This window comes from Rhincodon typus, chromosome 8 (genome assembly GCF_021869965.1).
Source record: "Rhincodon typus isolate 14 chromosome 8, sRhiTyp1.1, whole genome shotgun sequence".
In the NCBI taxonomy this organism is placed as follows: domain Eukaryota; kingdom Metazoa; phylum Chordata; class Chondrichthyes; order Orectolobiformes; family Rhincodontidae; genus Rhincodon; species Rhincodon typus.
Window position 1 is genome coordinate 62,010,191 of NC_063339.1, and position 17,998 is coordinate 62,028,188.

The 17,998-nt window shown below is 37.3% G+C and overlaps 1 protein-coding gene across 1 annotated transcript in view; it reads right to left on the minus strand.

Annotated features, from left to right (window-relative positions):
* Nucleotides 1–17,998, minus strand: part of LOC109917267 (RAS guanyl-releasing protein 1) — a 94,739-nt gene that overhangs the window by 15,910 nt on the left and 60,831 nt on the right. The window contains exons 7-14 of the mRNA XM_048600408.1: nucleotides 16,309–16,482; nucleotides 15,650–15,766; nucleotides 13,374–13,649; nucleotides 9,906–9,986; nucleotides 6,860–6,964; nucleotides 4,722–4,831; nucleotides 1,248–1,392; nucleotides 661–697 (exon numbers count right to left, since the gene is read on the minus strand). Of these exons, the coding sequence (XP_048456365.1) occupies nucleotides 661–697; nucleotides 1,248–1,392; nucleotides 4,722–4,831; nucleotides 6,860–6,964; nucleotides 9,906–9,986; nucleotides 13,374–13,649; nucleotides 15,650–15,766; nucleotides 16,309–16,482 (1,045 nt within the window). The remainder of the gene's footprint in view (nucleotides 1–660; nucleotides 698–1,247; nucleotides 1,393–4,721; nucleotides 4,832–6,859; nucleotides 6,965–9,905; nucleotides 9,987–13,373; nucleotides 13,650–15,649; nucleotides 15,767–16,308; nucleotides 16,483–17,998) is intronic.

Genomic DNA, 17,998 nt, shown 5'->3' on the forward strand with positions numbered 1-17,998 from the left:
ACACATTTTAATGTTTCTGCTGCACACCACTAAGAGCTCTTATGCCAAAGTTTTCAGCATCTCTGATCTCTCTTCACATACATAGGCAAAGGAAGGATTGTTCAGATTATTAGCTGAATGTAATCAGCCTGGAGTAATAAGAGTGTAAAAACCATACTCTTTCTAACTTAAAGTTCACTATTCAACTCATCGGGCACCTTAAATGGTTTTTAAATTTTTTTTAATAGTCTTAATTTATTTATAATTTCACTAATGAAACAAACCCAGTTTCAGGAGACTTCTTAATGTTTGGTAGGTAAGAGTTTACACCAAGTTGTTGGTTAAAAGATTACACATTATGGTTAAATTATATATTACATACATTTGTTTAAAAGAGTACAAAGGGTTAGAAGTTGCACATTGTTTAGTTTCAGTAAATTTTGAGGCAAAATGCTGATTTCGAGAAGAACATCATTTAGAAACAATCTGGGTTAGGTGTTCAAACATATATCATTAACTGTGTATAAAGACATCAGAAATAGTAAAAAATGAATTTGTATAGTTGTAATTGTAGATCCATTAATCTAGCACCTTCACTAATCCGTCTGAATTACTTTACCATATGTATAATAAAAAATAAAAAGTTTCTTAAATGTAACTGTATTTTATAATGTCATTTACCTCTGCATCTGTACCCTTGTTTTATAACACCCCAGATCTGGAAAAAAAAAGAACAAAGGACATCATTTAATTTTAAGATATGAAATTTGACAGAACCTTTGACATTTCTCAGAAAAAAATAAAAAGAAATTGAATGATTTCTTGTTCTTGGAATAATGTTTTGTCCATCCCTGTTTAATCTGAGGACATTAAACATTAAAAATATAGCATGGGTACAGGAGCCCAGAGGGTAGAGGTGGACAATTTCCTACCCTGAAGTCTATCCAGTTAGGTTTATGTAACAATCTGGCAGTTCTTCTGATCATTTTCAGATGATCATTCCACAAATTACCAGATTTATTCAGTCAGATGTATATTGTCATGGTGAGATTTGACCTCTGGATTACCAGGACAGCAGCAGAGCCAATAATCTACTATCCCCATTACACCAATGACTAGTAAAGATACCTTCTATAACTCTTTATTATTTTTCTGACTACATTCAGATAAAATATTTATAGCATTTTTTCAGTCATCAAGATTGGATAACTGTACTTCTGCTCAGTGACGTTTTACAAGCCGGGAGGCTATAGGTTGAAGCAACTTACAAATCCAGCACAGTTGTCACAAAAAGTTGGTTTCAAATACGTTGTCTCCTGGAAATTATGCAGAAAGCCTAGGACTGATTTCGAGAAGATGGAGCTGGATCTCATGAAGTAGGCTGTGATTTCTTCTCTGCTTATAAGACCTTCACTATAAAATGAGAATCCTTTGTTGTTAAAGTCCTTATACAAATGTGGAATGTCACAAATACAATAGGAACTCTGTGAAATGTGTTCAGGTACAATTGGTAATGGATGGAGAATAGGTCATCATTTAAATCTTTATTATCCAGTAATTAATGGAAACATAAATAATTTATTCTACAGTGATCACTGCATGCTATTTTACACAACATTTTACATTATTCACAACCTACAGCAGTGGTTGTACAATACTGAATATAATCAAACAATTCTTCCATTGATAAGTCTGTAATTTAGCGATGGTTTGTGGTCAAATTCAAGAAGTACACAGCACTGCACATGAGTGATCTCAGTAGAGTCTCGGCGGTATCAAAGCTGCACACTTCAAATATTGTATTCCGAATGTTCTTTGTGAGAAAGGAAATTCAGCTACATTTGTAACTTTCATGGGTACAGTCATTGCTAACTTTGATGGGTGCTGTGTAAAATGAATGAAGTCACACTTGTGCCTCGGTGACGTGGAGTTCAACCTCAGGAGTTTTATGTTATCCTCCTTTGTTGATCAGGGCCTTTGTTGATCAGGGTATTACATCATTGGTAGCACACATAAGTACCTGTTTGGCATATTGGTATGGTGCCTGGCCATGGCTGGACTTAGATTTCAGATTGCCCATAAAAGCCAGAAATGTTGTTATTGTAATATTAGCCTGTGCAGTTCTTTCTCCCAAACTGACAAATGTCTGCAGTACAAAACTGTACTATGCCTTTTCAACAGTTGCTCATGCATTGTAAGTGGCCTATGTTCTAGGACACTGGGGAACACATTGTGGGTGTTGCCTCAAGAGGTACATCTACATAGAGAGAATATTTGAAAATCCCTTGAAATGTATTTTTAATCACATTGGTCTTTGCAATGATAATTTGGTGACTGATAACAAGTTTAAACACATTTTGAAGATTTTATGCCAGATACATTTTTCTTTCACTGATGCAAATAAAAGAGAATGTCTTTGTTTTTAGACTAACAATCAATGTATAAGTACAGAACATTCTGCTAGCCATGGTGTATTTCAAAATCATTTTTCTCTAGTGTCAAGCATTGCAATTACAAACCAATGAGTAATGCGCTCTGCTATGTATAATGAGTTGGTTGATGTTAACTAGTCAACTAGACCTTTGTTAATTTAGTATGTCTTTCTGTTGCTATGCATATAAATTGGTTCATTTTTGTAGAGTAAGTACTTTCTGCAGCAGAGTTTGTGGGAATGATGAGTCGTGTCCATATCTGTGATTTTTTTTTTTAGAAGTTAATACTTTGTAATTTTATGGAACACAAAATGACAGAGAGGATCAGATGCATAAATCATCTCTATTGCAACCTTTTAGATGTTCTAGCACATCAAAGTTAGAACTAACTACAAGGATGGGGAGCATAAAGAAGCTGGGATTGGTTTCCTTAGAAGAAAGAGAGCTAAGGGGACATTTTATATAAGTGTCCAAAATTATGAAGAATGTTGATCAGGAGTTAGGGAAAAACAGTTTCCACTGGCAAGGAAATCAATACCCAGAAGACATATAGGGCGGCCTCATAGCACCGGAGACCTGGGTTCGATTCCATCCTTGGGCAACTATCTGTGTGAAGTTTGCACATTCTCCTGTGTCTGTGTGGGTTTCTTCCAGATGCACTGGTCTCCTTCCACAGTTCAGGTTAGGTGGATTGGCCATGCTAAATTGTCCATAGCATCTGGGATGTGCAGACTAGGTGCATTAGCCATGGGAAATGTGGGGTTACAGGGATAGGGTGGGTCTGGATGAGATGCTCTTCAGAAGGCTGGTGTGGACTGACTGGTCTAAATGACCTGCTGTCACTCTGTAAGGATTCTAGAATTCTACAGAAACATGGAGAACAGGAGGAGATCATTCGGCCTTGGAGCCTGTTGCACCTTTTGTTACGATCATGGCTGATCTTCCGATTCGGTACCCTGTTTCCAAGTTCACCCCATACCCTCTGATCCTTTAGCCCTAAGGACTATATCTAATTTCTTCTTGAAAACATTCAAAGTTATGCCCTCAACCTCTTTCTGGGGCAGAGAATTCCATATATTTACCACCCACTGGCTGAAGAAACCTTTCCACATCTCAGTCCAAAATGGCCTACCTACTCTTTAGACCACAAGCCCTGTTTCTGGACTCTGTTTTTGAAACATTTTTCCTTTGTCTACCCTGTCTTGTTAGAATTTTACAATTTTTACAAGATTTTTCAAATCTCCAGTGAATATAGACCTAATCAATCCAGTTTCTCTTCATACATTAGTCCTATCATCCCAGGAATCAGTCTGGTTAACCTTCTTTGCACTCCATCACTAGCCAGAATGTCCTTCCTCAGATAAGGTGACCAAGACTACATGCATGTTGACAAAAGCACACATGGGCGAAGGAGGAGATTAAAAATATAAAATGCTGGAAATATACAATAGGGCAGAAGGGAAGCAGAGTTAACGTTTCAGGCAGGGAGAAGAGGAGAATTTATCTCAGCAAGTTATGATCTGGGATGCATGGAGCTAGTTTCAATGGGACAGAATTTGCTGAGGGAGGCATTTCATGGCAGGGTCTCTGAGTTGTTGACTTTTCCCTCCCCATTCAGTTCAAAATATGCTTACACCTTAAAATGCTAGTAAGTGTAAATTTATAATGGGCATCTGGGATTAGGATGCATCCGGAAACAAGAGTATATCTTTTTGAGCAATGAAATTTAAGGATTGCAAATTAACCGTTGCAATGGAGAAGGAGACAGGGTAAATTAGAATCAAATTTGGAATTAGAAATTAGAATTAGGTTTGTTGCCAAGTGCACTCAAGTTACAAAAGAACAGGAGTACAGTGAAAAGTGTACAATGTTGCCAATATACAGCAGCATCTTAGGTACAAAGCACCTAGCTACAAATCTTAGGTACAAAAAAATGGAGAAAATGAAGAAAAACGTTACACTACATTTGATACAAAAAACAAAACAAAGGGAAAGGAAAAGATTAAGCTAACTAACTCAGGTCCAATTTTCAAAAGGGAATTGGCATAATTCTTGTGAAAAGAGCTGGGGAATGTGTCTAATTAAATAGGTAATGTATGCACTGGCACAGGATTATTGGGCAAAATAGCCTCCTCTGTTCTATATGATCTTTTCTGTGCACAAACCAAATAAACTTGAATCTGCGAGGTGGCAGTGTATTCCTCAATGTCCTTTTATCCAAGATGCCTGTTTACTTACATTCTGTTCTGCTGCTTGCTATCACATCATTGCAATATTTAGTACCACCCAGGCTGAAATTGCTTTACTCACCAATCTTTGTCCATAACACAAAAGGAAAATGGAAAACTTGCAGCAATCTTTTCAAACTCCTCTTGGGAAATATAGCCATCCTGATCGTGGTCGTAATTTTTAAAGACAGACTGTATTGGATAAGCAAATGAATAAACATAACAAATGGTAAAACAAGAGAAATGGGCTCATAAGTAGTATTAGTAATTATGTTCATGTAAATTAGAAAAGGCTTTGCAGCTATGTTAAAGCTATTAAGAAAACTTTTTTTCTTTCTATTGGCCTCTGACTAGATAATTTTAGTTGTGAAATTCAGTTTGTCTAATTCTGCCCTCATAACACTGATTTCCCTTTGAAGATTGGTGTGTTGTTTCATCAAGATATCTCTGAACTATTTACTGCCATAAGGCCCTGTACATCTGTACCAAAATTATTTTTTACTGTAATATTCTGTTGCTATTTGTAATCCATCAGACTACAAATCACTGACTCTGATGTCACTTATTGAGGGTGGTGGTTCCACTGAGGTTTCATGACAGATCATGTCAAGAAGCATTAATGTATCACCTCCTCATGTCCTTCTTGTAAACTCAAAAAGTCTAAACTTTTGGATCAGAATGTAATGAAGTCAATCACTTGTCTAAACACAAAGCATTTCATTGAAGTACATGTTACCATACATTCAGCTTTCAAACATCAAAAAGCGTAACAGAAGCTAAAATCTACCTTTAATTGCTCGTATCAGAGATTATTGCAAAGTATTTTGCTGTATTGAACTTTACAAGATGAACTCTATTTTTGTAATTCATTTTTATTCTTTTTGTAACTCAAAATGGCATCAGATTGTGGTGATAAAACACCTTTCACTGTATCTTTCTAGATATGTGTGACAATAAATAAATAACTCATTAGAAAAGTTGGTATATATGTAGTATACATATAAAACGATATTTAAGTAGTATTCTTATTAGGGATCATATGATACAATTTTTATGCAATGGCAGTGCAGCAAAGCATTCAGCCAACATAGGAATTTGCTTTTGTCAAAATCCAAATCAAAAATGCATTATTTTTATTTTTGTAGAAATAGTTTATTTTAGAAAAAGGCAGTCAATAGATACAGAAGCAATTAAATGAATTCCAGATTGGCATCCAACAGAATCCTTGTGTTCAGTGAGAATGGTTGTTATCTGCAACATATGGATACCAGCACATTAAAACTCTCCATCATGTATATCCATAGAAGAAGGGTCCTATCATGGCATTTTTAGACTGTTGACCAGCCACTGAATCCTTAGACTATTTCCTATGCTTCTCCAAGCAAAGTATGAAAATGTGATAAAAATTGGAATTTCAAGTAAAGTTTATGCAACTGTAGGGTGGGGGTTTGGGGTGCAGAAGCAGAGGCAGGCAGATGATAAAAATACCAAAAATAATTGTGCTTTCCTGGAGACAAGATGAAGCATGGCATAGCTACCCCTTACATGCGGTATAACCAATCCAGCTCAGTAAAGGCCTCCAGCTTCTACAGACAGTGGGGGCTATTTAGCTGATTCCAGGTGGCCTCCATGCAGCAGATCAGAGGACAGGAGCTTCAGGTAGGCTTAGAGGCCTAACTGTGTGTAGCAGATATTGTAGGGCTCCTTCCACTACAGCAGTGGCCCAGCTTCCCATTACACAGAGACCCACTTCTGAATTGGAAGGTCTCTGTTCACTCTTTAGAGTCCACTGCCTCTCTTAATTTTATGGTGATCCCACCCTCTGGTCATTAATTGGCTGCCCTGGGGTAAATCATAATGAGTGATTATTTCCCACATAGTGCTTGCTTCCCCTTTGAGTTGGTCAGCTGAGTTCAGAAGTCTACAGGAAAACCCAGCTTCAAATGTTTAGAATTCGTGATCTCATTGTTCTTCCCTAATGCTCAGTGCTTCCTTAGACTGAAAGCTTAGTACGTGCAAATCATAACCATTCTTTCTGTTCAATCTGCTCTGTTAATAAAAGTCCAACCTTTCTTGAGGATAAATGCTTTGTTAAGTAATATTGTGGGGATTTTTTCATGCTGGTTATGTGATGCAATATAATGACTTCTAATTGTAACAATGAAAAGAAAGCTATGAATTAAATACATGGCACAGCATTGTCATCAGGAAAAAACTTACATCAACCATGCGTTGAACATGTTTACTGATCGTCTTGGGATCTGGCTTTGTTGAGACTCCAGGGGCCCAGTCTGCTACTACAGGTGGCTTACAAGGAGTTGCTGGCTGAATGATACAATCATAAAGAGCAATTGGTTACTTCCAACCATAAGTAAAACACATTCTTATCAAATGTTGATAGTTAGATACTTTAGTCAGTCATCAGTTTTTACAATCGATATAATTTTGAATATAATTTGTTTTCTGAATTTGTTACTAAATGAGAACCTAATTTAAGTTACCTGTGCCAAATATCAGTGCTTTTTGTGACTTCCCTATTCTAACTGGGTTAAGACAATCACTATGTAAAAAGGCAGATGTTCCTTTTCACAATAAACATTGTATTTAAGTGATATTATTTTGACATAGTTTCTAATTTTATAGAGAATTTTTTATCAAGGAATGTGAAAAGAAAGTAAATTATTCTTCTATAAATAAATAACAAGAGTGAAACAGGACAAGGTTACTATGAGTTCATAGGTAATCACTTTGAAATGCTGGAAGTATTGAATAATTGCTTTGCCTCAATATTTACTAAGGAAACTGACATTGTATGGTGCTTTGCTGTGGGTGCAGATGGTTATTTGAGACTATCTATTCTTGAAATTGCATGTTACAAGGGTTCGTGGTGTCTTTTAAAATAAGTCTTCATTTGCAGTTATGGGTACACAGGTACATTGAATTTTTACATTGGATCAGTTTTGAAGAAGGGTCACTGGATCCCAAAACAGTAACTCTGCTTTCTCTCCACAGAAACTGGGGGCCCTGCTGAATTTTTCCAGCAATTTGTTTCTGTTTCTGATTTCCAGCATCCACAGTTCTTTCTTTTTTTTTACGTTGGATTGCTACATGGGGTGACAATTTGTGCCACATTCCAAATCTCTCCATCTGATAATGTACACTGATATCATTGTTATATCGTCATGCATGCTTCTGATGTTAACCCATTCTCCACAACAGACAACAGAATATGAGATTCAGAATGATACACAGATGGTAAAGATGGGAAGGAGTCAATAATTGACATACTTATCAAACTTAGGAGAGGATGAAAACCCTGATCCAGATGGATAGCATTCACAAAAAAATAAAAGTTGGGGAAGAGATTACAGAGGGAGAGGAGAGACCCTATCACATATACGAAATATTTCATTCCAAAGCAGAGTAGGACAAAAGGATTGTCAGAGAGCTAATATGATTCCTATATTTAAAAAGGGAGACAGGACAAAGCCCCTGTACTATAAACCAATTAGAAACCATTCACAAAGTAAAAATGCAAGAACAAGTAGACAGCTTCTAATTGGAAGTTTGGGCTTGAACAATTATTGAATTATTTGATTTATTTGAATAAGTAACAAAAGGGTATACAAGTCTAATGCAGTGGACGTAATATTTGAATTTTCAATTTGTCTTTGATAAGTTTTCATATGATAGACTCATGACAAAGGTCAGATCCTTGGAATCAGGAGACAAGGAGCAGAACAGAGAGCAATTAGCTACAAAACAGAAAACAGGCAGTAGGCTTGCAAAAGGTAGGTACTTACTTAGGTGATTTGGAATTTGGGTGTGAAGTAAAATTTCAAAATTTGTGGACTACACCAAATTGAAGTGTGTAATTAATGCAGAGGACTACAGTGAAGTGGAAGAAGACACAAAGAGCTTTGCAGAATGAATGTGGAATTGACATGAACCTCAAACAGAAGGTTGTCAAGTGATACATTTTGGTTTAAAAAGAACAGAGGTCACGACTCCTTAAGATAGGACAGAGAAGCAGAGGGCTCTGGTAGGTACAGGAGTACAAGTCACTAAAAGTAGCAAAATAATTTAAGAGAGCTAATAAGTAAAGCAAACCAGTGGGATCTCATTTCTTGAGTTCTGGAGCTGAGGCCACTGCACCAATAGACACATTCAACAGACTGCCCCAAAATTTATTTGCAATAAGACTAGCTGGAATACAGAATTTAGTCTTCAACTGTAGACACCTCCTAATACAGACTCAACATTAGTCCCCAGAGATATGATACATTGCCCACTTCCTAACCAGATGGGGAAGATGTGCATGGACATACTTTCTTGGTCCTCAACAAACGTGAATAGATATCCCACACAAAGACTCAAAGGATCAGTATCGTTAGTAGGCTTTTACAGGCTGCTTCCCAGCACACCTACGGCTGATTATTTCAAAACAAAACATATCCCTAAAACTACCTTTGCTACATCAGTTATATCAATAATTATGTCAAAGGGAAAATTTCTAAGGAAGAGGATAAACTGTCAGATAGTTATGCAGAAACATCTCTGCACATGATCACTCCATTTTGCTTTGTGGGCAACACATTTCAAAACAGATAGTTGGTGAATTGTCCTAAAAAGGTTTAATTTGGAGCAACCATAAAAGACAGGAAAACATGCTGCACACCCACACAGAAGGCCCCATCGTACTGTGGCATTATGTATAGTCAGACCAACAGAAGTTTAAGTTATCTGTGAGTAATGTTAGCATTGACTGATAGGATATTGTCTGTTTTATATTATAGTCACTTGTAATACACTTCTACTGATGACATTCAAAGTTAAAATGATTCACTCAATATTTTGTTAAATTCAAATATTTTGCAGAGAAATCTAAAATGGCTCAGATAAGATCATGTTAGCATCTCATTTAGGATTACCACTGACCCGACACATTTATAAATACGGAGATGTGTTTGTGTTCTAAGTTTTTAGTTCAACTTCCAAACTGTATGATTTTTTTTACGTTAAATGATCCCATATACTTAGAAATTGCTTTCATACTGAAATCAATTACTAACTTCTTCAGAACCAGCGACCCTGATTTGAATATAACCGAATTTAATTGTCTTTAAATTTCTCCATCTGCACTTTTTCATGAAATGTAATTGATCATTCTGACAAGGTTATAGAGAGCAATAACGAGCATTTAACAGAGCATTTAATATGAAAATCAGGGTCATCTGATAGCAATAGTTTGAAGAAACTGCCCTACTGGAACTTTGTTGTTTCTTGGCTCACGGGCATACGAAAGCTCGTAAATTTCATCTTCTGAATAGTAGAGGTCCAAAGACAGCTGAAATAATGCAGAATACATAAGTTATACATGCTGTTACATAAGCAGTTTAAAACACATGTTTTAGTTTTAACTGACTTCACTGTATAAATGACTCATTTTTGACATGAACCTTTCATTGTAAACTGACAGATCTACTAATTTAGAAATGTTATACTTGTTCATTTTAATTAATGACTTAATGATTACCAATTGCTCAAATCATACCAAATACTTGCAGAAAACATCAGTAACCGTGGTTACTGATAGCTTATGATAGAATGATTGTTGCTGGAGTCACGCTTGAATTGACTGCACAAAAAGCTCCTTTAAATAGAATCTAGATGCGGAAATTTTCAGAAATAGATCTCAATCATGGCCAAAATCCTTTTGATTCTCTTCCAACCTTCTCCTCTCTCTTATTACTATCTCATTGGAGCATGACTTCAAAGGCATGTTGTCTCAGATCATTAGAAGCTTACCCCTATGAATATTATTTATATGAGTAGTGATGATGGGTGTTAGGGCTGACAGCAGGAATGCCTTAGTCCTTCCTCTGCAGCTATTCATAAAGTAGGGGTTCAAGACCATGACCGATAGAATACCCTTTCCTAATTCAGACCTTGACTGGTTAATTGTACTGACTCTACTGCTGTACCATTGAAATTAGCAAGGAATGAGTTCAGAAGTGGAGATTAGACCACTGGCCATTGGCATGGCCCTTCAGGATTTTTAAATGCATGGAAACATTGTGCTTAGCATGAAAATATTCCTGATGGATCACTGGTAAAACACACCATAAGCAGACAAAGCAAACAGCAAATTATGTCTTTACTGGTGCGCTTAATGCATAATAGCTGTTAAATATGTGACTGTTCTCTAATTGAGGGACGGGGGGAAACAGAGGGTAATGTATCCAAATTTGTTGATGATACAAAAATAAGTGGGGTGGAATGCTGTGATGATGACATGAGGAATCTGCAAGGGGATATAGATAGGTTGAGTGAGGGGGCAAAAATTTAGCAGATGGAGTTTAATGTAGAGGAATGTGAAGTCATGCACTTTGTTTGGAAAAATCCAAAGGCAAGATATTCTTTAAATAATGAGAGACTCCAAAAAAGTGCAGCGCAAAGAGATCTGGGTGTTCTTGTGCATGAAAAGTCAAGTAATTTAGGAAGCAAATGGAAATTTGGCCCTTACTGCGTGGAGTTAAAAATAAGGAAGTCTTGTTACCAGGATGTTGTGAGGCTGCACCTGAAGTACTGTGTACATTCTTGGTCCCCATATTAGGAAAGGATATACTTGGCATTGGAGGCAGTTCAAAAGCAATTCACTAAGCTGATTTGTGAGGTGAAAGGATTGTCTTATCAAGAATAGCATTCCTTCAAAGCTGCATGCTCCCAGCCACTCCAAGGGTCCAGTTACGGCAATTGTGGCATTGATTTCCTGTTCCAGATGTTGCTGCTGCGCATTGACCTCCAGGGACCACACAAACAAAATAATTAGAGGGCACACGAGTTAGACCTTTATTCATTATCATTTAGCAGAATGACGGGCAATCTTTTTGAACATATGAGGTTCTGAAGTGGCTTGACAGGGTAGATGTTGAGAAGATGTTTCCACTAATAGGGGAACTAGAGAATACTCATTTAAAACTGAGATGCAAAGGAATTTCTTCTCTCGCAGGCTAGTAAATATCTGGAATTCTTTATCCCAAAGTGTTTTGGAGGCTAGATCACTAAAATCATTTAAAAAAAAAAAAAAAAAGAGGAGATAGATAATTGGTTTATCAGGAAATTGAGGGCCATGAGGAGTTGGCATGAAAGAGGAGTTGAAACCGGGGGCACATCAGCCATGATCTTATTTGACCAGTGGGGCAAATTTGAAGGCTAAGCAGCCTTTTCCTGCTCCTACAGCTTATGTTCTTAATCCCTCTGAGAAAGCAAAACTGTCACTTATTACATTATTTACCATGAGCAATTCTCTTGTAGTACCCAAACACGAATGAGCATCCATTTCTTTATCCTCTTGCTCCCAACCTATCCCAGAACTGTGTACCATGTAAACTGGCAAGTGATAACATCACCCAACCTTCCAGCAATGCTGAAGTTGAGCAGGCAGCCAAGATGTATACAGATGTCTGGTGACAGCTCATATTCTCATGTTTACCTTCTCGTTGGAAAGTGGTGCCTGAGCTTTGATCAACACTTTGTGACAGGAGAGGTTATTCAATAAAGTATCGATTCTGTAAAGTGTCTATCATAGTGTACTTAATACTGATTTTTGTCAATAAATAGACAGGTAACATTGAAAAATAATATTCAAATATAATTTATCAAAGTACAATTTATCTCAGTCCCAGTCTGAACTGTTTAGGCATTAATGAATGTTTAGCTTTTTGACTTATTATCAGTTAATGAATTCTACTTCACATGTCCTGCTCTGCATATGACTCTGCATCTGAAGAACACTATTTGAATTTATATAATTACATCTAATAATAATCTTAGATCAGGCTCCTGGCAGATTCTGGGAATCTGTGCTTTCACAAGATCTCTGCTTCAATTTCAATCATAGATTCTCCTGTGAACAGAAGTGCAAAGGGGTGAACCTGCTGAAAATAATGTTTGTTGGAATAGTGGATTCAGACTAATGCTTATCTATTTAATTTCACCAACTTTCAGGGAGCAACTTTCCAGAGCTCTTTTCAGTTAAATACTGTGTTAGAAACACAAGGGAAATAATTTGGTGAAGTTAAAGAAACTTAGTAACTTATAAATTGTATTTATTATGTATTATAATAGAGTTTACACCTCAATTTGGAATTATCATACAAAGAGATGGGCATTTTAAAAGACCAGACAGAAGTTTTACTAATAATGAAATAGTGGTTTGATCAAGAGTTTCAGATCTGGTTGGCTTGTGATCAGTCTGACTAATCACAATGTTGATATTTTATAATATGAACTGTGTGGTCTAGCATCAATAATTACTCAAATGGTAAATGTATCAATCTCAGGATTTGTACAGAATGAGACATTGGAAATGGTAGATCTATACTTTGTTCTTGAGGATTAGAACTATTTTATCCAAATTTTGGGCTTCTCTTAATGAATCAGCGTTACTGTTATCTTTTCTAGAACCTTTCTTTTGAACTGTTTATAGAAATAGTATTATCCAGCTTTTTCAAACACAACGTTCATTTATAAAGGATGTTTTTCGTAGTAAACTGTAGTAAACTGTCTCAAGACGCTCAATTCATGACATTAGCTTTAGCTCCAGTTATCCTGTCATTTTGAGACCTGAATGCCCCAACATTTGGAGTGACACTTTCGTGCTTCTACCAGTGGTGGACCTTAGGAATCAGGAACTGAGAACAAGCAACAATCGAAGTACAGGCAGACATACTGTGAGCAAATGAACCAGGTCCTTGTTTGCATCTAACGGAGGTGCGGTGTTCTGAAGCTGCACAAGCTCATTGATATGATTGTAGAGAGTCTGCAATTTGTGTACATTAATCTTGTTGTCTTCAACACAATCTGGCAAGGCTTCGTGTAGTGAGATAAGATCTTTCAGATGGACGCCCAGAATAGGGATCTTGAAGTCTATGCATTCACTGTACACACGTCTATAGTTGTTGTAGTTTCCACTGGACGAGAGCAGCTCAGTCATTTCATTCATCACCTACGTTGGAAAAACCCAGAGTTACAGATAAGTGTATCTGAATGTTTATTCTTAAAATGAATCATTTACCTTCCACATAAGTTTCCTTTTGACAGCTGTGGAGTATAAATGTCCAAAGAAAACTTTAAAAAAGGCATGGAAATTTATTATCAGATACGCCACCAGCGATTATCCATCGCCATGTTACGTTGGTAATTTATACCTTGTTCTGTTGATTGTGAGATTACTTAACTCTGCCGAACTGGTTTTGGCTTTTATCCTAAGGAATCTTCTGTTTTGGGGAGGGGGGTACAGGTGACAACGTTTGTTTGGCACTTAGTATTCAATCATGGAACCCAGCATAAGGCAGGGGATAGTGGTTGCTCCTTGCACATGTCTCTGATTTCCATGCACCCTGTTCTCATGACCTCTGCCTATCCTCGCTCACATGTGAACCATATTCCTTGCTGATCCTAAGCCTCTCCCTCAGTGCACAGCCAACAGCACATACTACTGCCAGTAGCACTGTCTGTTCTGAATGGTTTCTGGTATCACTTAGTGGACAGCATTTCCACCCCTAGGATTCCGAATCCAGTTAAGTGTCTGAGAGGCGCTTAACCTAGTCAGGCCTCCCCGTCAGAAGTGAGGCAGGGTTTCCCACTGGCTCTTTAATCCATGTGCTGAAACCATATCAATTACATTAAATTCTGCCTACTATTTGGCAGATAGCTACATATTGTAAGGGAGCCTTTCTGAATACATAGGAATCCTTTGAATAGAATAATAATCAAGTTGCCTTCATTGGAAGGTCTTTATTGGATGGGCTGAATGTCATTTTCTGTTCTTCAATCTACATTGTAATTTCCTGTTGAAAAGCGATGATTTGAAACTGAAAAGTTGCATAAAATGAGGTGGTTGACTTGCTCGCTGAGCTGGCCTGTTTTTGTTCGGAGTTTTTATCATCATACTAGGTGACATCATCAGTGGAGCCTCCGATGAAGCGATGTTATTCTATTCCACTTGGAATTTATACTGTCCGGTCTGTTATGGTGAGTACAGTCATTTCTGGTCTGAACAGAAATAAGCCAGCTCGGTGAGCAAGTCAACAACCTCATCCACAACCTGAGCTACAGATCTTTGCCAAAACTTTAAATTGCATAAAATGCATAACATTAAATATTAAATAAGCTATCATTTTTTTCACAGAGAATATATGATTTGGTGGATTTTTTTACGCATATTAGACTTTAATTGCACCAAAAAAAAACATGGGAAGCTCACTAAATCTATCATTTCACCTACACATGATGCCACATTTGTACTGTTTGTACTTTATATGTTAATAAGAACAACTAAACTGTGCATTCACTCAAGATACATTATTTTTTACTTGTTGTTTTGATTATTTGTTTCCAACTGCTTATTTTTTTCCAGCTTCTAAGACACATACAGGGTCATAGTATATTATTTTAAGCCAGAATGGATCAACAACACTGTACTACCACAGATGTGAAGTTGACAATTACTAAGGGCCAGAATATTTGCTATTCTTGTTCTCCCTTGGAAGAAAGTTGTCAGTCTTTTGAAATTTCATCATCATGATATTGAAGAAACTTGTCAGCTAGGGTGATGTTAGAGACAACAAAAAATTGGCCTCAATAACTCTGAGCCAGAAGGGGAAAATAAGCCGGCGCTCCTACTCATGATCATTATTTAGTACTGCTTCTGGAAGCTCCATGTCTGTGGGTATTTGGGCTTGTTAGTAATGTCTCCCACAGTTCAATTCCCCATTGTATGCATTGTCTAGGCTCATACATGAAGCACAACCTCAAAATACCAAACAGCACTGATGCCTATGGAACTACACTCCAGCTTGAGTCACACTTGAGGAAAAGAAATTTAGGGGAATTACGTTGTGGCAATCAGAATTGCAGTGTCCAACAAAAAAGAATTTCATGAAGCCTTATAATGTCACAAGATGATATGAAGACCAGTTTATAACACTCAAGAAAAACACCAACCTTATGAACGTCATGAGGGACACAAGCACTGGTTTCTTTGAGTCTGGAAATTGAGCTATGACACAAACCTCCAACCACTGCCATTAGTGTATTAAAGTTCTGAAGCTGCTGGAGTTTCTGTAGAGAAGTAAGATGACAATGCCTTCTAAATCAAACAAGAAAAATGGCACAACAATAATGATTCAGATCTACTGTATTGTAACCCATAATTGATACCTCCACCTGGATTCAAAACACTAAAATATATAATCTATTGAAATACTTAAGAGTACATATTTCCCTGTGTGTGTAATCTTTAAGAAAAATTCCCTTGCTAAGTTATAATTATGACCCAAAGACAATTTAATCTTTTATCTTTTGTTGAAATCTTTGTTTGGACAGCATTCTTCATAATTTTACATTTTGTACTTGGTTCTCAAAGTTGCATGGGTTTCTGACTCAGTATGAACCGCTAATTTATTCCTAAAATGAGAACAAATGACATTGAATAGCATTGGAACATTACACTATGTCAGACTATGTGATATTATAGCCAAAATATGGATAAAATAAATTTTAATTGACTTGCCTCAAGATATACTAATAATTTACCATGATAGTAAAGGCAACCAAACAACACAAGCTGTCTATTTGTTAAGAGGAACTAGTGCCATCCATACCTGAGCCACACAAATAAACTTGGTGAAGACTTCAGCCCGTAACTGTGGTGTAGGTCTGCTGAGAACCATAAGCTGGACCCATTGTGAGATGCCATTACACAAAGCTACAGAACGTTCCATCGTGGGATTGTCCTTTACACAGCCAGTCAATACGTAGTTCTGATAATCTGAAAACTGGATAAAGTAATGCTTAGTTATATTCTATTTGCTATTAATTCACTTCCTGGTTTGCCTTAAACTGCCTTTATGTTGCAGAGCAACTTTTATTTGAACTGTACAATTACTGAAGTCACAATAAAAGCAATTTGTTTAACAATGGATCTTCCTGTATGCTTTAATTAATTTATGGGATGTGGGCATTGCTGGCTGAGCCAGCACTTATTGCCTATCCCTAGCTGCCCTTGGCAAGGTGGTGGTGAGCTGCCTTTTTGAACTGCTGCAGTCAATTTGTTGTAGGTAGATCCACAGAATATTAGAAGAGAGTTGTAGGATTTTGACCCAATGATACTGAAGAAATTGATATACTTCCAAGTCTGAAGGGTGAGTGGCTTGGACAGGGACTTTCCGGTGGTGGGGTTCCAATGTATCTGCTGCCCTCATCCTTCAAGATCGTAGTAATCGTGGGTTTAGAAGATGCTGTCTAAAGAGTCTTGGTGAATTTCTGCAGCGCACCTCATAGATCATACACACTGATGCAACTGAGTGTCGGTGGTGGAGAGAGTGGATGTTGCAGGATATAGCGCTAGTCAAGTATGCTGCTTTGTCCTGGATGGTGCCAGGCTTCTTGAGAGTTGCACTCATTCAAGCAAATGGTGAATATTCCATCACAGTCCTGACTTGAGCCTTGTGCATTGGCTTAACGGAGTCAGAACATCAGTTACTTAATGCAGGATTCTTAGCCTCTGAACTGCCCTTGTACACATTGGATTAATATGGCTAGATTGGTTTGGTTTCTGGTTAATGGTGACCCTAGGATGTTGGGTAATGATGGTGATTGTGATGCCTTGAACGTTAAGGGATGATGGCTATATTCACTTTCGTTGGAGATGTTCAATGCCTGACACTTGTGTAGCATTAACATTACTTGCCACTTGTCAGCCCAAGCCTGGATATTGTCATGTCTTGCTGTATTTGTACACGAACATTGTGCAATCTTCAGCACTTCTGACCTTATGATGGAGGGAAGGTCCTGTATGTGACGAAAAGATCTATACAGCTCAACAACCAGCAATAAGAGAAACAAATGATGTCCAGCACCTATGCCTTTGTTATGTTTTTTCATTAGGGAGACACTGGCACAGTAATGCACTGCAATCTCTCTCCAAAGGTAGTACTGAAGGTATAAGTGATGCCTTGCATATTATAGCATTTCTATGTTGCTGTGGAGGCACAAGAGTAATATAATGCTAGGTGTCCACTGTCGTTCAGTGCTAGCATTAGTGTTTCTGACTCAAAAGGCTGCAAGTTCAAGTTCCATTCCAGAGATTTGTAAGTCCTAATCACAAAGTGTAACGGACTGTTCCAGTGCAACACTATGGAACTGTTTTTCAAATGAAATGTTAAACCATCTGCCACGTCTCAGGTGAACATGAAAGATTCTAAGGCTTTGTTTAAAGAAAAGATGGGTTTTCTCCCAAAGTCCTGGTCAAGATTTATCTCTCAGCAATACCTGAAAGAGTTAGTCATTTAT